Genomic DNA, 19,917 nt, shown 5'->3' with positions numbered 1-19,917 from the left:
CAAAACTGCACTTCATATATGTTCAGGTACCAGAATGAGGTGTCATTTGTTGAGGATTATGAAGAGCAAATTTAGAACAAAAAACAGATGTCAGGAAGTACATATTTTCATGAAGGGTAATCAGTTGCCACGAAGGATAATTAAGACCAGAATACTGGATTCATTTAAGAAACAGTTGGATATTGTAATGAAAGGATGATGCAATGAGATCAGATGGTTTTAAGGGCCTTCCTCTTCTGAACCAATCTGTTATCTTGTGAGCATCAATACTAACCCTAAAAATGGCTGAGACACTATTATTCCAATCCATCATAAAAGGACAGAACCACAATTACAATATTTTAACTTCTCTACTATTGCGTGCACGTAAATAAATGACCACGAATCAATTTCAAAATATTGCAAATTTGGCTAAATTATCCATACAAGCTCAAGTAAATCATGTTGCAATAAATCAGATGTGATCTTCGGCGATCTTCATAGATCATAGAATCATCATAGAAACCCTACAGTGCAGAAGGAGGCCATTCGGCCCATCGAGTCTGCACCGACCACAATCCCACCCAGGCCCGATCAGCAGTAAAGCAAGAGCATTCGCACTGATTGTGAATTAAATGGTTTAGAGATCTCTCCGATGAGAATGTCACCTCCATCTCTGTGCGGTGGTGCTGCAATTGATTGCAATTGTACCACTATACTGGGCATTTATGGCATGGAGCTGAAGTGATGGCAATCCCTCTAACCTACGCATCTTAGGATTCTAAGGGGCAATTTTTAACCTGGCCAATCAACCTAACCCGCATATCTTTGGACTGTGGGAGGAAACCGGAGCACCCGGAGGAAACCCACGCAGACACGAGGAGAATGTGCAAACTCCACACAGACAGTGACCCGAGCCGGGAATCGAACCCGGGACCCTGGAGCTGTGAAGCAGCAGTGCTAACCACTGCCCTACCGTGCCGCCAATCTTGCTTAAATGATCCCAATGATTCATATTTTTAAACCATTCCCCACCCATACATACACATATATTTTGGAACAGAGCATTGAGTAACCACCGGATAGTTTTAACATCCAATGTGCCAGTTAAAAATAATTCATATTAATAATTAAAAGCATTTTTTCTGAATCACAATTTGCAGGTGCTCACTATACACTGGAACACGAGGCTAAGTTGTCATTCCAGGGTCAGGGCCCCGATGTCAGGACTATTTCTGATTCCTGACCCATTACAGCATCATTGCGAGACACCAGATAGTATTTTGAGCTAATCAATTAAATATGTCACTGGTGTGCCTGTCATCCAATTAATGGCCGTAGACACACTGAGGCAGGATGTAAGCAAGACAGGCATAATTTACAAGGCACTCGGCAGCCATGATTGCAGATGCCTGCATGAACCAGAATGCAGTCGGGTCGCAACATTGCATGCATCTATGGAAGGGCAGCCCCATATTTGCCAATGCTTCCGTGGAGATTCTGTTAAAGGTGGTGGCAGTCCAGAGGAGTGTCCTGTTTCTGCAGGGCGTCAGGAGGTGGCCAGCTCGTCAGACAAAGCAGGCATGAATGGAGGTGGCTCAGGATGCAGTGCACAAAGTGCTTCAATGACTGAGATCCGAGAAGCTGAGTGCAATCCAGACGATAGGTTTCAATTCTGGAGTCACCAACACACCAAGCAGCCTGACGTAGCATTGTGCTCAGGAATAGCGAGGTGCACTCCTGAACCTTGGCAACACTCGCACCACAAGCACTTGTAGAAGTAACCCTGAAGCTATGGACATCATATTTTAGACACTATGTGGTGAAGAAGAGCCGATGGTAGTCATGATGTGGACCTGTGCGAGAACCTCTCCGGCTATGTCGAGGGCATCCTGAAAACCATTGTACAAAGAACCCCCAGCTTTTGTCGCGAAACTACGGACTTCCTACAGAAACTCGGCACACATGGAGCAGTTGAACCAGGAGCGCTCCTCGTCACAATGGACGTCTTGGCACGCTACACCAGCATCCACCACAACGATGGCATTGCTGCAACGGCCTCAGTGCTCAGCGCCGACAACTGCCAGTTTCCAGATGCAATTTTACAACTCATCCGCTTCATCCTGGACCACAATATCTTCACCTTCAACAACCAGTTCTTCATCCAGACACACGGAACTGCCATGGAGACCAAATTTGCACCTCAATATGCCAACATCTTCATGCACAGGTTCGAACAAGACTTTTTCACCGCATGGGACCTTTAACCGATGCTATACACTAGATACATCGATGACATTTTCTTCCTTTGGACTCATGGTGAACAATCACTGAAACAACTATATGATGACATCAACAAGTTCCATCCCACCATCAGACTCACCATGGACAACTCTCTGGAATCGGTTGCATTCTTGGACACACGCATCTCCATTAAGGATGGTCACCTCAGCACCTCACTGTACCGCAAGCCCACGGATAACCTCACGATGCTCCACTTCTCCAGCTTCCACCCTAAACACGTTAAAGAAGCCATCCCCTACGGACAAGCCCTCCATATACACAGGATCTGCTCGGATGAGGAGGATCGCAACAGACACCTCCAGACGCTGAAAGATGCCCTCATAAGAACAGGATATAGCGCTCGACTCATCAATCAACAGTTCCGAAGCGCCACAGCGAAAAACCGCACCAACCTCCTCAGAAGACAAACACGTGACACGGTGGACAGAGTACCCTTCGTCGTCCAGTACTTCCCCGGAGCGGAGAAGCTACGGCATCTCCTCCGGAGCCTTCAATATGTCATTGATGAAGACGAACATCTCGCCAAGGCCATCCCCACACCCCCACTTCTTGCCTTCAAACAACCACACAACCTCAAACAGACCATTGTCCGCAGCAAACTACCCAGCCTTCAGGAGAACAGTGACCACGACACCACACAACCCTGCCACAGCAACCTCTGCAAGACGTGCCGGATCATCGACACAGATGCCATCATCTCACGTGAGAACACCATCCACCAGGTACACGGTACATACTCTTGCAACTCAGCCAACGTTGTCTATCCGATATGCTGCAGGAAAGGATGTCCCGAGGCATGGAACATTGGGGAAAGCATGCAGACGCTGCGACAACGGATGAATGAACACCACTCGACAATCACCAGGCAAGACTGTTCTCTTCCTGTTGGGGAGCACTTCAGCGGTCACGGGCATTCGGCCTCTGATATTCGGGTAAGCGTTCTCCAAGGCGGCCTTCACGACACACGACGGCGCAGAATCGCTGAGCAGAAACTGATAGCCAAGTTCCGCACACATGAGGATGGCCTCAACCGGGATATTGGGTTCATGTCACACTATTTGTAATCCCCACAGCTTGGCTGGAGACAATACACATCTCTTTAGCCTGTCTTGATGCTCTCTCCACTCACATTGTTTGTATCTTAAAGACTTGATTAGCTGTAAGTATTCGCATTCCAACCATTATTCATGTAAATTGAGTTTGTGTCTTTATATGCCCTGTTTGTGAACAGAATTCCCACTCACCTGAAGAAGGGGCTGGGGGCTCCGAAAGCTTGTGTGGCTTTTGCTACCAAATAAACCTGTTGGACTTTAACCTGGTGTTGTTAAACTTCTTACTGTGAAGAAGGGCAGCATGGTATTAGCTCTCTCACTCTATTCTTTACAAGAATAAAAAACCAACAGCTTCAAGAAAGAGGTCACAACAGTGCAGGAGTGATGCATCTTGCTATACTGACTGGAAGAGGAGGCCCTTGAAATTTCCAGGGTGGCAAAAAGTTTGAGGGGGTGAATTGGGGTGCTTGTCAGAGAGGCTGAAGGGATGTGATCATATCCATGTGAAGGGAGGGAGCAACTATCCTCGTTTGTGTAGTCTATACTATACATTCTATACCAATGTATAAACTGTTCCATCTGACAGTAGTGGAGGAGCAGACTCAGCACACTATTGTAGGCAACTTCAGTGGAGGAAGATGCATCCAACGCTCCACTATCACAATTGTCAACTGTACCATCCACCAATGCAGATGCACTCATATTGATGGAGCTTCACCCTGACGAAACCTCACACAAGTTTAGAAACATGTGCTGCAAGGTGACCAGCACTCCTGGTGTGAGCAGGTGGAGGTGACAAAGGCAGAAGTAACTGTAGGCAGTTGCTCATGGAGAATGGAAGACAGCTCCCACCTTGCAGAACTGGGTAGATATGTGGAGCTTTGGAAGTCCAATAGAAGGGGGTATTTCTGGAGAGGCAATGGGAAATGCGTGCCCAAATGTCACAATTCTTGGAGATGGTGTAGAATTTGTGCAAAGATTGGAGGAGGCACAGAGGTGGACTTACAATGAGTAAGTGGCTAGGCACAGGGTCCCACCAATCGGGGTCCTGTGCTGGCCAGTAGCTGTGGGGGCCCCAATCAAACCTCTGCATTTGCTGATCGGCTCAAAGTGAGCCTGTCAGCAGGCAATGCAGAGCAATGTTGGGCGCTGACTGTTTGAGTCTCTTTAGTACAGGAAAACACTAATCCAGACTCACTGAGGTGACTTCGTTCGTGGTAAGTCTTTACCCACGCCGATTTTAAATAATACTTGTGATATTTATGTCGAAATCTAGATTATGAAATTCTACCGAGTAAAGCCTCAGGATGGAGTGGTCCCAGTGGAGGCTTGAGCGCAGCATGTCCTGCATGGCCTCCTGCAGGCTCTCAGCATCCCTGGAGATATTAGTGAGAGTGACTGAGAGTGCACATAAAAGTTCAGTTGACTGTGGTCTAAAGTGTGCACAAACGCTGCATCAAATTCTGGACTTAATTTTTTTTTTAAATTCATGGCCAAACTCTAAACCAACAGTGGTAACTAAACGCCCTGGTAACAATGTGATTAAACAAGTATTGCAAGATTCAGAGCATGACTGTGAAAGTAGAGCATGGTCTGTTTTGAAATCTTCCAGGAGGGTCATCCTGGCTTTCAATTTCATTTGCAAGCAATTAAAGATTACTTTAAATTTACACTGACTTGTAAGGCTAAAATGTGTCTTAGTGCAAGAGTGAAGAGAAACTGAGAAGCATTTTGGTTTTCCTCAGCTCTCTATATTGTATTTCTCTATATTGTATTGTTTGCATCACAGGGGAAAGCACCAGCGAATTACAGATAACATGAGGGGGCTCTTTGTGCCAATTTCATTATTTTCAGGGCGAGCTGAGTAAGTGAGTGGCGAACCTGTGGTTTCAGTGTTCTCTGGTGATGTATCAGACTGATTCCTGTAATATTAATCTTTGCTGTAGATTATGTAACTGAGCTGAAAAAGTGTTAGCAGATAAATACTGAAAGGATAAGTTTCAAACCGCCTGCAGGCTGCAGTGTGTGTGGGATCACAATGTCCTTTTAAACTAGCATTTACTGTCTAATAAAATGAGATGTGTTCGATCAATGTTGTTTTGTTTTTAAAATCTTTTTTAAAAAAACCTTCACCAAGGGCACGTACTGAATTCTCCTTGAACATTCTACCCTAATTTGTTCACACAAAAGAGGTAAACAGTGGCTTGATGTCATTCGGGGTGGGACATCACATCATTGATGATGTCATGGGAGGTCCCAGAAATGAAGGTGAGCCCGGCGCCCCATAAAGTGCAAGTCTGCCACGACTGAGGCATTTGACTGCATGAGCATTGAAAGAAAGAGTGGTCAATCTGGAGCACTGCACAATACAGCATCATGCTGAGTTGATGCCAGATCACACTGCAAGTCACATTCTGTAGCAGTGACTGGTCATTATGCTGATGGCATGTGAATAGGCAATCAAAATGTCATCTGGTTTCAGCAGTATAAATTGGACATTAATGAAAAGCTCAATATTACATTGTTGTGATGCACTGACCGAATAATATCCATACAATGATCCTGGTAAAGTATAAATTCAGTAAGAAGTCTCACAACACCAGGTTAAAGTCCAACAGGTTTATTTGGTAGCAAATACCATAAGTTTTCGGAGCACACCTCCTTCGTCAGATGGAGTGGATATCTGTTCTCACAGTGCAAACAGACACAGAAATCAAATTACAGAATACTGATTGGAATGCTATTCGTCAGACTTGATGGATCGTGGAATGAGCAAAAACACCACCTCCGCCAAACACAATGCTGCTACATAGTCTGTCAAAAGTACAATGCCCTTACCATTCAATTCCATGTTGCTGCATGTCAGTACAATGTGGAAAAATGGTTCTGTCACAAAGTGGTAGAGGCATCTGATTCACTCTGCACTGAAGTCCCAATAAATATACAGAACAGAAAACTCAGTGAAACACAAAATAAGCCATTAATTGGAAATTCTTACAGCTACAAGGTCAGTTTTGGACCTCTGCTGGCTAATGCAATTGAGAGAAAATAGGTACAAAATGTTTCGAATATTTCAGATAACCAAGTCAATAATTGTTAGATGCAAAATGTGAAAATAGTTCAAATGCATACAGTTAATGACTTATGTGCAACAGGTTTTTGTGCAGGAAGCATGGTGGAAAGACTGAGGTGGTGAAATCTGTCAACAATGATTGTTGTACTCCTCAGCACACAAGAAAATGCTTTGCAATGGTTATGCCCTACCCAAGATAATTGCTTTGAAAGTCATGCTCATAATACATTGAAGCACTTTTTTTTGTTTTCGAAACAAGAAAAAAAGTCAAAGTCTAAACTTCTATGTTCCTATCACCAGACCATTTGCTCGGTCTGTCAGAAGTGAAGTGTCACATCACGCAAGGATAGGCAATAAATGCTGGCCTTGCCAGCAATGCCCACTTCCTGTAAATAAATTTATTAAATTTTGCGGATTGCCGATGTGGTTCCTATTTTCAAGAAGGGGAATAGAGATAGCCCAGGAAATTACCACATCTGGTAAATAAATGTATTAAATTTTGCGGATTGTGGATGTGGTTCCTATTTTCAAGAAGGGGAATAGGGCATAGCCCAGGAAATTACCCAACGGTGAGTCTAACCTCAGTGGTTGGTAAGCTGATGGAGAAGATCCTGAGGGACAAGATTTATGAGCATTGAGAGAGGTTTAGTATGCTCAAGAATACTCAGCATGGCTTGGTCAAATGCAGATCGAGCCTTACGAGCCTGGTGGAGTTCTTTGAAAATGTGACTAAACACATTGACAAAGGGAAAGCGGTAAATGTGGTTTATGTGGATTTTAGCAAGGCATTCGATAAGGTCCCCCATGCAAGGCTTCTAGAAAAGGTGAGAGGTCATGGGATCCAAGGGGCTGCTGCCCTGTGGATCCAGAACTGGCTTGCCCAAAGGAGACAGAGAGTGGGTATAGATGGGTCTTTTTCTAAATGGAGGTCGGTCACCGATTGGGGGTAGGTACAGGGGAAATGTTAGGGGGAAGTTTTTCACACAGAGGATGGTGGGCGAGTGGAATCGGCTGCCATCAGTGGTGGTGGAGACAAACTCAATAGGATATTTTAAGAGACTCCTGGATGAGTACATGGGACTTAATAGGATGGAGGGTTAGAGGTAGGCCTAAAAGGTCGGGATATATTCGGCACAGCTTGTGGGGCCGAAGGGCCTGTTTTGTGCTGTAGTTTTTCTATGTTTCTATGTTTCTAAAAACTCCTGCTGGGTCCCTGAAACGTGAGATATTTAAAACCTTGGGTTTAACTGACTGCAAATTCAGATGAACCGTTAGGAAGTTTCAGTAGCAAGTCTACCCCACTGAGAAATACTTTTGATTTGATCTGATTTATTGTCACGTGTATTAGTATACAGTGAAAAGTATTGTTTCTTGTGCACTATACAGACAAAGCATATCGTTCACAGAGAAGGAAACGAGAGAGTGCAGAATGTAGTGTTACAGTCGTAGCTAGGATGTAGAGAAAGATCAACTTAGTGCAAGGTAGGTCCATTCAAAAGTCTGATGGCAGCAGGGAAGAAGCTGTCCTTGAGTCCATTTGTATGTGACCTCAAACTTTTGTATCTTTTTCCAATGGAAGAAGATAGAGGAGAGAATGTAAAGTTTGTTTATTTATTAGTCACAAGTCAGGCTTACATTAACACTGCAATGAAGTTACTGTAAAATTCCACTCATCGCCACGGTCTGGCACCTGTTCATGTCAATGCACCTAACCAGCATGTCTTTCAGAAAGTGGGAGGAAACCGGAGCACCCGGAGGAAACCCATGCAAACACTGGGAGAATGTGCAAACTCCACACAGAGAGTGACCCAAGCCGGAAATCGAACCTGGATCCCTGGCGCTGTGAGGCAGCAGTGCTAACCACTGTGCAATCGAGTCGATGAATATCTGGAGTGCGTGGGGTCCTTAATTACGCTGTCTGCTTTTCCGAGGCAGTGGGAGGTGTAGACAGAGTCAAAGGATGGGAGGTTGGTTTGCATGATGGATAGGGCTACATTCACAACATTTTGCAGTTTCTTGCGGTTTTGGCCAGAGTAGGAGCCATACCAAGCTGCGATACAACCAAAAAGAATGTTTTCTATGGTGCATTTGTAAACGTTGGTGAGAGTCATAGCTGACATGCCAAATTTCCTGAGTCTTCTGAGAAAATAAAGGCGTTGGTGGGCTTTCTTAATTATAGTGTCGGCATGGGGAGACCAGGACAGGTTGTTGATGATCTTGACACCTAAAAACTTGAAGCTTTCGACCATATCTGCTTCGTCCCCATTGATGTAGACAAGGGCATGTTCTGCACTATGCTTCCTGAAGTCGATGACAGTCTCCTTCATTTTGTCGACATTGAGGCAGAGATTGTCATCGCACCGGCTCACCAAATTCTCTATCTCATTCCTGTACTCTGTCTTGTCATTGTTTGAAATCCGACCCATTACGGTAGTGTCATCGGCAAACTTGAAAATCAAGTTGGAAGGGAATTTGGCCACAGAGTCATAGATGTAAAAGGAGTATAGTAGGGGGCTGAGGACACAGCTGGAGGATGTCAATACTAAGGGAACAGCATAGCACCAAAGAACAACAAGAGAAAGAATAGGGTACAAGTGTTGAAGACAGTGGCACAAAGCACTGGTTGTGATATTATAAATCAAACTTGTTCTTCATTTTAGATCAATAATCAGAAAAGAATAAACAAGTAACTCATTCCACAATGACTTCACCAATTCTATTCTCTGCCAATGAAGACCTGGACATACTGGTCTCAAGAACATGACTACTATACACTTGGAAAACTTTGTGAATAGGATTTCCGGAAGATATAAAGATCACAACAGCAGTTATTATCACCTAGATAGGAGACATTCCCCTCACCACATCACCCCCATTTCAGGGCTCTTGCTAATAACAAAGAAAATACAGTGACAAGAGGGCAGAATGTATCACAAGAAAATTATAGACAACTTTCCCTTGCAAAACAATTGAAAACCCACTGCCCCACTGCATCACAGATCATACACAGCACCTCAATTCATAATGCAAATGTGCTTCTTTCTATAACCAAGGAATCTTACAATTTAAGTCATTATGCACCTGTAATTGTTATGGTCTTCTTTCAATTTTTTAGAAATGCTGCAGTTGATCCCAAAAATTTTAACTTACCTCTTTTGAATGCACAATTATGCACAGGTTTGTTTTGTTCTTACCTTATTCATAGCGTCAAGAACCAATCCATGAAACCCATCTGGTAAACACTGTTTTTTAATTGCTTTCTGCATTGATTCCAACTCGATTGTATCTTCCTCTGCACCCATCATGTCCTCTTTCAAAGTGGCTTTAGACGAAAGGTAGTAAAACAAACATATCCAATTAGGAGCAGTTCAGGAGAACTTAAAAACAACGAAATGTGAGAAACAAAACATTTGGTCCATCGCGATCATTCCTCAAACAATCATGTGCAACACTTAATATCATGGACTTCACATCCTTAATGTCCTGATGAAAAGTTCCACATAAATATTCTATAATTACTAATGGTGACCCAGATTATCTCTCCATTCTCTCTCCTACATTATTTAATCTTTGAATTTTACAGCTTTAACCCAACCATTGTCACAAAACCGTCAGGTCTCATAATATTTGATATTTCAGTACATCCTAATGCCATTATCTAGTTAATTTGCGCATACCTACCCTTTTCTCTTTTTTTACATTTATTTATAGAAATCTCCTGTTATGCTGCAGAATGAATTTTGCAGAATGAATTTTGCTTTCAATCTGCCCAATATATTCCCATTCTGTCTGTAAGTATTTAAAGTTCATCAAAATGAAAAATCCAAGAATTTTTTAAAATTTTAATTCTTTCATTGGATATAGCTAGGAAAAACAGCATTTGTTATCCATCCATAATTGCCCTTGCAGATCAACCACATTGCTGTGGGTTGGGAGTCACATGTCGGCCAGACCAGGTAAGGATGGCAGATTTCCCTCCCTAGAGGGCATTAGTGAACCAATTGGGTTTTTTGATTATAGCTTCATGGTCACTATTACTGACACTAGCTTTCAATTCCAGATTCATTCATTGCACTGAATTCATTGAAATTTCATTCGCTGCCATGCTAGTGGAATTTGAACTCATGTCAAATTGGCCTGGGCTTGAAGAGTACTAGTCCAGTGGCATTTTCACACTGCCAATAACTTCCCCAGCCATTAACACCTAAATTAACCTTTAATGTTAACAGAATACATTATGTCAGGCGTTTCCTACATTGTAGTGTCACCAGCAGTACACAAATACGCAAATCCAGACCAGAAAAAGTCGAGACAGAGGATTCAATCGATACAAGGATTCAAAAACAAGCCCCTTAGTTTGCTTGCATTCTCCATTGTTTACAAACTATCCTTTGAACTTTAGAGTTCTTTCAAGGTCAGGTTCTCAAATGAACTATTTGCCAAGAATGTTGTTAACCTTACAATTTGTTGCTCTGCCAAAAAAAAAGTTATCCTTTCAACTCAAAACGTACATAGGAAGAAACTTATCATTAGTTTTTCTGCCCTGAACATGGATATGTTCCACACTACTCCTTGTTATTAACAGCTTTTTGCAGTCTGCTCTTGGTGTTAATAAATAGTCATGGAGTCAGAGGTTTACAGCATGGAAACAGGTCCTTCGGCCCAACTTGTCCATGTCATTTTGTTTAACCACTAAGCTAGTCCCAATTGCCTGCATTTGGACAATACCCCAATGAACATTTTTCTAAATCAATACCAATGAGAAGCTGATGAAGAACTTTTAATAATGTAGCATTTCAAAAGTGAAGTTATTTTAAATTACCTGATATTGATCACCAGTGCAATATATCTCATTCTTAATTTGGCTAGTAATCCTTTTTAAATAAGTCATGTTGTCAATTAAAGCTATCTTATGATTCCAGATTTAAAGCATCTTTCAAGCATATAGGGAATCTTATGGTCTAGAAAAGTGTATTGTTATAATCTTTTAGGACCTTTGAGGTCAAATATCACTGTACTAAGCAAAAATCACAATGCGATCAGCATAGTAAAGTTATGCCACATCTTTAAAACCAGAGCTATTGTGTGAATTCACCAGAGATGAATTAAAGACCCTCACCTATATACAACACTCCACTCAATGTGTTACTGCATCATGGCTTCCCAGAGTAGTATTGCACCTTGCCTGATGTGTGTTATAAAAAGGCAATTTTCAAAAGAAGATTCTGTGTTTCATGATTCAAACCTCATATCTCTTTATGCTTTCCATTGAGAACTGCCAGCATGACATTGTGTGGAGATGCCGGCGTTGGACTGGAGTGAACACAGTAAGAAGTCTCACAACACCAGGTTAAAGTCCAACAGGTTTATTTGGTAGCAAATACCATAAGCTTTCGGAGCACTGCTCCTTCGTCAGATGGAGTGGAAATCTGCTCTCAAACAGTGCAAGCGTTCTCCAAGGCGGCCTTCACAACACACGACAGCGCAGAGTCGCTGAGCAGAAACTGATAGCCAAGTTCCGCACACATGAGGACGGCCTAAACCGGGATGTTGGATTTATGTCACATTATCAGTAACCCCCACAGCTTGCCTCCTGGACTTGCAGAATTTCACTAGCTGTTCTGTCTGGAGACAATACACATTTCTTTAACCTGTGTTTAATGTTCCCGCCACCCACATTGTCTGTACATTTAAGACCTGGCTGGCTGTAGGATTCGCATTCTAATCAGTATTCTGCAACTTGATTCTGTCTGTTTGCACTGTTTGAGAGCAGATTTCCACTCCATCTGACGAAGGAGCAGTGCTCCGAAAGCTTATGGTATTTGCTACCAAATAAATCTGTTGGACTTTAACCTGGTGTTGTGAGAGACTTCTTACAGCATGACATTGGCCATCCCAATTTCTCCATTCCCCTCACTTACTCTAACCTACCTCTGATTGGCCAGCAGCTCTCAGGGATGATATTTCCATCCTATTGTGGGGTTGATTTCGTGGGAGGCCTATCATTGTCCAGGCAAGTGACTGATTGCTTGGTAATTCTGTCAGGAAAATCGTGCCACAACTCTCAGAAACCTCCTCCTACCTCTCCCTGGACCATTATCTCATCACCGAACATCAAACCATTGTTTCAAAGACTGTCATCTCAGCTCTCGAAATTCAAACTCCACAGCGTCCAAACTCATAGCCTCCAATTTTGTACAGTATGCTTCTACTTATTTTCCAAGAGCCACAGGACGACTGCCCTGGTAAACCATTAATTTCAACCGATCATTGGCCATCAGAACTGATATCTTCCAATCTTGACTCTATTTTGTCTCCCCTTGTCCACACTCTTCCAAAGAACATAAGAACATAAGAAATAGGAGCAGGAGTAGGCCATCTAGCCCCTCAAGCCTGCTCCGCCATTCAATAAGATCATGGCTGATCTGATAGTGGGTTCAGTTCCACTTACCCGCCCGCTCCCCATAACCCTTAATTCCCTTAATAGTTAAAAATCTATCTATCTGTGACTTAAACACATTTAATGAGGTAGCCTCTACTGCTTCATTGGGCAGAGAATTCCAAAGATTCACTACCCTCTGGGAGAAGAAGTTCCTCCTCAACTCTGTTCTAAATTGACTCCCCTGTATTTTGAGGCTATGCCCCTAGTTCTTGTTTCCATTGTAAGTGGAAATAACCTCGCTGCTACTACCCTGTCTAGCCCCTTCATTATCTCATATGTCTCTATGTCTCAACCTTCTAAACTCCAATGAGTACAGGCCCAGTCTACTCAATCTCTCCTCATAAGCTAACCCCCTCATCTCTGGAATCAACCTGGTGAACCTTCTCTGTACCCCCTCCAAAGCTAATATATCCTTTCTTAAATAAGGGGACCAAAATTGTACACAGCACTCTAGGTGCGGCCTCACCTGTACCCTGTACAGTTGCAGCATGACCTCCCTGCTTTTATACTCCATCCCTCTCGCGATAAAGGCCAACATTCCATTTGTCTTCTTGATTACCTGCTGCACCTGCAAACTGAGTTTTTGTGATTCATGTACAAGGACCCCCAGGTCCCTCTGCACAGTAGCATGTTGTAATTTTTCACCATTTAAATAATAGTCCATTTTACTATTATTCCTTCCAAAGTGGATAACCTCACACTTACCAACATTATACTCCATCTGCCAGATCCTTGCCCACTCACTTAGCCTATCCAAATCTCTCTGCAGACTCTGTGTCCTCCACCCAATTTGCTTTCCCACTCATCTTTGTGTCATCTGCAAACTTTGTTACCCTACACTTGGTCCCCTCCTCCAGATCGTCTATGTATATGGTAAATAGTTGAGGCCCCAGCACTGATCCCTGCGGCACGCCACTAGTCACTGATTGCCAACCGGAACAACATCCATTTATTCCGACTCTCTGCTTTCTTTCCTTTAACAGATTCCAGATCCTGTGGGAATGTAAGAGTTAGTGTATTGAACTTGAAACAAAATACAGAAGTACTCTGCTAATCAACTGACCGAGAAACTTGGACATGCCCACACTGCGGCAAACGAGAGCCAATTAAAAAGTAGTAAAAGTCACAAAAAGATAACAGTGGAATGTATTGAGAGACTGTGTAAGTTGCGTAGGAACCTGGGTGGATAACATCATGTATTGAGAGGCGAATAAAGAAGCAAATATTCTACCAACTCCCAACTCTTTAGAAGTCTGTATTCAACTATCTGGCATAGTCGGCGGGGTTTCCCAGCTGTAACAAGCGAAAATCAATGGTAGACAGGTAAGGCCAACCTTTGCATTGTCATAAGACCTGAGTTTGGCAGACTAGGCGAAGACTAAATGCTTAAAGAATTTGCAAACGGACTTAGAGTCCAAGGCTTTGGACCCATACTGGTGCGCACTCCCAGAAGCAGCTTATTTAAATAAGCCTATCAGTCCCTCCTTGCAGGAAAGGAAAGGACCCATGTCCTAATAGCCCATTATGGCCAGCAACAAGGAAAAAGTACCTACCACCACAAAGGGTGGTTGGCTCCTCCAAAGGTAAGTGAACTAGAAATGCAGTCAGACATCAATGACTTCCTGGAACAACAATTGAAGTTGCTAGATGTACAAATGGAGGTAGAACATAAATACAGTGTCTCTAAAGGACAATGGACTTTAGACGATATCAAACGGGCATGGGGAAAAGCTACATGGCTGAATGATTCAGATAAGGCCAGACGGTTTTTAGTGATAAATCAACAACTATGGTATCGGCAGCAAACCCAGAAAGACACAGAGATTAATCGAAAGCTTGAGAGTTTGCAAGACCAACTGGCAGCTGTTTGCACCTCCCTGAAGGAAGAGAAAAAGAAAAATCAAGAGCTAAAAGATGAATTACTGCTTGAAAAGGAAAAGAATAAGCAGATCATGAAGTCTACAAATTGTACCCCTCTTTGGTCCAGTTAGAAGACTGGACTCGTCAACATCAGCTGAGACAGTGCCAGCACTATTTGGCAAATGATAGTAGTGACAGTGAGGGGGACGAGGGTGATGGGCTGCCAAATTGAGGTTTGCGTTCAGTAAGAACCCGTAGCCATAAGACCAAGACAGAGGAAGTGGAAAATGGGAATGGAAAACCATGCATAAGACCCACCACTACATACAAGCGGTTGGCTATAGACCAGCAGAAATAGAAATAAATAAATAAATGGACCAAAGAAATTCCTCATCCTAAGAAAAGTGGAGCTAAAACATGGGACGCCTTGAAAAGATTGCAAGGCATTTATGGGTCGCACCCACAGGATGTTGAATGTGTCATGATGCATATAGTAACCCCTTAAAAATACCAAAGAATTGAGCACTGCAATAGCAAATGGTTTGGGAAAGGATGGTCAGAATTTGGACACAGCATGAAATCAGATTCGACTTTGGTATATTGGTGTATCTAAGTAAGAGGGATTGGGGAAAGATAGCAGCATGTCAGCAGAAAGCGAGTGAGGATGTAAGCGAGTATGAGGAAAGATTTAGAACAATATGGCTTGAGCATTCAGGCATTAGGGAAGTAATGGCTGAAAATATTGATGGGAGCATGTTAAGACACCTGAAGTCAGCTTTTGTGGCAGGATTAATAGGTGGATTGGCCAAAACGTTAAAGGTAAATAAACCAGACTAGGAAAAAGGGACAACTTATCCACAACTTGTCACCAATATTAGCTGTTTGGAACGAGACATGACTGTGAATGTGAGGACAGCCCAGGTGGTAAGGGCAAGAGGATGGAGAGGAAACTCAGATGACCAGGAGGGTGCCATAACTGTGGCAAAGAAAGACATTGGACAAAAACCTATCGCTCCCGTAAGGGGGGAGGCAATCATGCGAATAAAAGGGGAAATGATGATGGTAGTGACGAGGAATTGATGAAGCAATGAAAAAAGCTGACTTCGAAGCAGAAGCAGGAAGCCTTAGGTGCCTATGCAAAAAGCTGGAAAGCCCTGCCCAGGATCTGTTGCTAGCCTTAATTCAATAACGAAAAGACGGCCTGTATCTCACCTTAAAGGCAGGGAATGAGGAAATAGAATGTTTATTGGGCAGTGGAGCAGAATTGACATGTATACCTAATATGCAAATGAAGGGATCAAAATTCACCGGGAAAAACATTACGGGCATTGGAGCAACGTGAAATCAAATTCGAATGCCAGAGACTGTTCCAATGACGATATTAATTGGGTCATATGAAGTAATCACCAAAGTCTGGGTGAGACCGGTCACCCAGGAACTTTTAGGAATGGACATACTAACGCAACTAGACTTATCCATTACATTTAAGCAAGGCAGAGCTTATTGGAATCTTAGACAGATGAGTAGGGTTGAATAGCAAGGACATTCAATCTGGATCCAACAGAAGACAAATAATGGAAAGATTATGGATCCAGTAATATTGACTGGAAAAGTCAATATTACTGGATCCCTGTACTAAACAATCCTCTTTAGACCAGACCTCAATGAATGGAGTCAAATATGTGGTAACAGAATTAATACAAAAGGGGATTTTGGTCAAATAAACAGTGCACTTAATAGTCCAGTATGGCCTGTAAGAAAGGTAAATGGAACATGGTAACTTACGATAGACTGTCGAGAGGTGAACAAGAGCATTGATAAGTTGACATTTTTAGTGGCCTATCCTTCGACCATCTCTAATGCATTAACACCAGAATGTAGTTGGTTCTCAATGATTGATATGGCCAACGGCTTTTGGTCAGTACCCTTAGCCCCATAAATATAGCCATAATTCGTGTTTACAATAGACCATCAGCAATATACCTGGATAAGGTTGCCACAAGGGTTTCACAATAGCCCCACTATGTATCATATATATCCAATCCTCCTTGCCAAGGATATAAACATGTCCTGGTAATAGACAAATTCTCCAGGTGGGTAGAAGCAATCCCCACCTGGAACGCAATAGCCCAAAACACATCTAAAGTGCTATGCAAAGACGACATACCCTCGAGTATTGATTCGGATCAAGGTTCCCATTTTATGGGAACAGTATGGCAAGAAATGTGTTGAGAATTGAGTGGGACTTTCACAGTCCATACCACCCACAGTCATCTGGACATGAGGAAAGAATGAATAGGATGATTAAAGACTATCTAAATATCATTAGGAAGGTCGTAAGTGGCCTCAAGCACTACCCATCGTACTATGCAGCATTACAGTTAGTGCTAACTGAACTATGGGACTCAGTTCATTTGAGGTGATTACAGGACGGCCAATGTCATTACAAGAAACTATTGATTTGCAACAAACTAATTACCATCTGATGAGTGAACAACTGGTACAGTATTGTAAGGAATTAACCAAAGCTGTTAGTCTTGCTTCACAGCAGGGCAAAGACGCATGAGTCAAGGACAATGAAGTTGGACATGACACAGTGAAAGGGTGTGCGTTAACAAACCACAGCGTGAACCTCTTGGAGCAAAGTGGGAAGAAGCTTATCAAGTACTACTGGTAACCCACTCAGCGTTAACATAAAACGGAAAAAGACTTGGGTACACGCATCACATATTAAACAAGCACCGTCCCCAACCAGAATTAAGTTATTATTTTGTGTATTGATTGATATTTCATTTTTGATAGTACAAGGGCATGTGAATAAACCACCAACAGAGACAGCAAAGGGATTCAATATTGTGATTCATAATTTGTGATTAAGAATCAAAGGTGAGAATTGTAAGAGTTAATGTATTAAATTTGAAACAAACTACAGATGTACTCTGCTCACCAACTGACCTAGAAACTTAGACACACCCACACTGTGGCAAATGAGAGCCAATTAAAAAGTAGTAAAAGTCACGAAAAGATAACAGTGGAATGTATTGAGAGACTGTGTAAGTTAGTTGCATAGGAATCTGAATGGATAACATAATGTATTGAGAAACAAATAAAGAAGCAATAGTCCACAAAATCCCAGCTTTTTAAAAGTCTGTATTCAACAATCCTAACTGTCTCTTTTTCACCATGGACATCCAATACCTCTACAACTCCATCCCCCCACCAAGAAGGCCCAAGTACTCTCAGATCTTTTTTGAACAGAGGCCAAACAAGTACCAATCCAGCAGCATCCTCCTCCACCTGATTGAATCGGTACATTTTTTGATCTCATCCTGAACTGGATAATTTCATATTCTCTGGTTCCAATTTCCACCCTTCTCTCACCTTCACATGGCCCGTCTCTGACTCTTCCCTTCCATTCCTCTTCTGTCTCCATTTCTGGGATTAAGCTATCTACCAATATCCACTATTCCATCCACCTTCCACACTTCCTCTTATCTTTCTTCCTACAAAGGACTCTATTCTGTCTCCCTGTACTCATCTGCTGTTGCACATGTTCTGATGATGCTACCTTCCATACCAGATCTTCTGATACATCTTTTTCCTCAACTGAGGATTCCCCAACATGACAGAGTTCTTGAACTTCTCCGATCCATTTCTTGGAACTTTGCATTCACCCCTTCTCCTCCATCCCAGAACAATATGAGGTTCCTTTTATTCTTATTTTCCATCTGACCAGCCTCCACATTCAAAACATTATCCTCCACCATTTGCACAATGTCCATATGGCACTTTCTCTTCTCCCCTCAGTATTCCAAAGGGGCTGATCCTTCTAGGGTACCTTCTCCTTTCCTCAAATCACCAACAATCCTTTCCGATGGCACCTTTCCACACAAGTGCAGGAGATGCAATACTTGCCCTTTACCTTTGCCCTTTCCATTGTCCAAGATCCCAAATACTTCTTCCAGGTGAAAGTGATTTACATATACTTCTTTTAATTTAGTACGCTGTATTCAATACCAAATGATATATTCACTTGAACACTGGGGAGATCAAAAAACAGATAGGGTGGCCACTTTGCAAAACACTCTCATTTGGCCTGTAATAATGACCCTGAATTTCTGGTGCCTGTCATTTTAATTCATCAATCCACTCCCACATTGACCTTTGTCCTTCATCTCTTGCACTGTTCAAATTAAGTTCAACATAAATTTGAGGAATGGCGCATCTCCTTTTCATTAGCCACTTTACAAACTCTGGATTTAACACTTGAGTTAAACAAATTCAGATCATAATGTCTGCCTCCCACCACCTCTTATTTTGGAAAGCAGCTGTTGGCAATTATTGTGCTTTCCCATTTACATCTCGTTTAGATCCATCATTTGTTCCTTTAACTTGTCCCATTGTTATCTCAGTTTGTGCGACACAATTCTCCCTTTTTTCATTTATTCTCTTCTGCTTTTTCTCATGTTCCTGGCCCATGCATTTACTTAAAACTGCTAACCTTTCTCCTGTTCTGGTGAAACAGTTAACATTTTAGATTGATGATCTAGGGCTCTCCACAGATACTGCATGACCAGCTGCGTATTTTTTAATCTAAAACCTGCCTGTTCAGGTTTGATCACCCGATTTGCATTCAAAAGAAAATCCTCCCTCTCCCCCACCCCACCCACACAGACACAGGGCAACCCCACTCCCACGCAAGCAAAAAGCAAGCCAACACCCACCTCACACCACACATAACGGGAACCCCCCCCCACAATGGGTCTCCCCAAGGTCTCACTACTAACACAGCTCCCTGGTAGCTAACACTTCCAGGACACTGCCTAGACATGTCCCTCTTCCTCCAGGAGCTATACTTACCTTTACGCCCCAGTGGGCTCCCCTCAACTGATTCCCGTTTTGCACTAGCTGTTGTTATCCTCGACAAAATGATATCACATTGGCGAGGGGGTAATTCCTTACCTGGGGAGAACATATGGCGGGAAACCTTTTAAATATATTTAAATTTACTTAAATGAAGTTCCCGTCATGATATCAACGGCAACAGGCAGGGGAAAAAAAAAAAATCGGAAAGCACAATCTCACCGGCTGGAATTTTGTTTTATGATTCCTTTGACATTTTGCAGTCAAAATCACCATGTCCAGGATTAAATTAGCCTCTATTTACGGCTGATAATGAACCATAGGTCAGTGAGATGCTACTCTTC

General features: G+C 42.6%; 1 protein-coding gene across 6 annotated transcripts in view; it reads right to left on the bottom strand.

The window, feature by feature from the left end:
• The window catches only part of lrrk2 (leucine-rich repeat kinase 2), a 186,927-nt gene that overhangs the window by 102,414 nt on the left and 64,596 nt on the right, over positions 1-19,917 (bottom strand). For 4 of the 6 annotated variants that reach the window (XM_078235402.1, XM_078235400.1, XM_078235404.1 and 1 more), the window contains one exon: positions 9,603-9,730. In XM_078235402.1, the coding sequence (XP_078091528.1) occupies positions 9,603-9,730 (128 nt within the window). The remainder of the gene's footprint in view (positions 1-9,602; positions 9,731-19,917) is intronic. The other 2 variants (XM_078235401.1, XM_078235405.1) reach the window with 1 other exon arrangement.

The sequence above is a fragment of the Mustelus asterias genome, chromosome 19, assembly GCF_964213995.1.
Source record: "Mustelus asterias chromosome 19, sMusAst1.hap1.1, whole genome shotgun sequence".
NCBI lineage: Eukaryota > Metazoa > Chordata > Chondrichthyes > Carcharhiniformes > Triakidae > Mustelus > Mustelus asterias.
The sequence above is the reverse complement of the archived record's forward strand: the minus strand, read 5'-3'. Positions and strand labels throughout refer to the sequence as shown.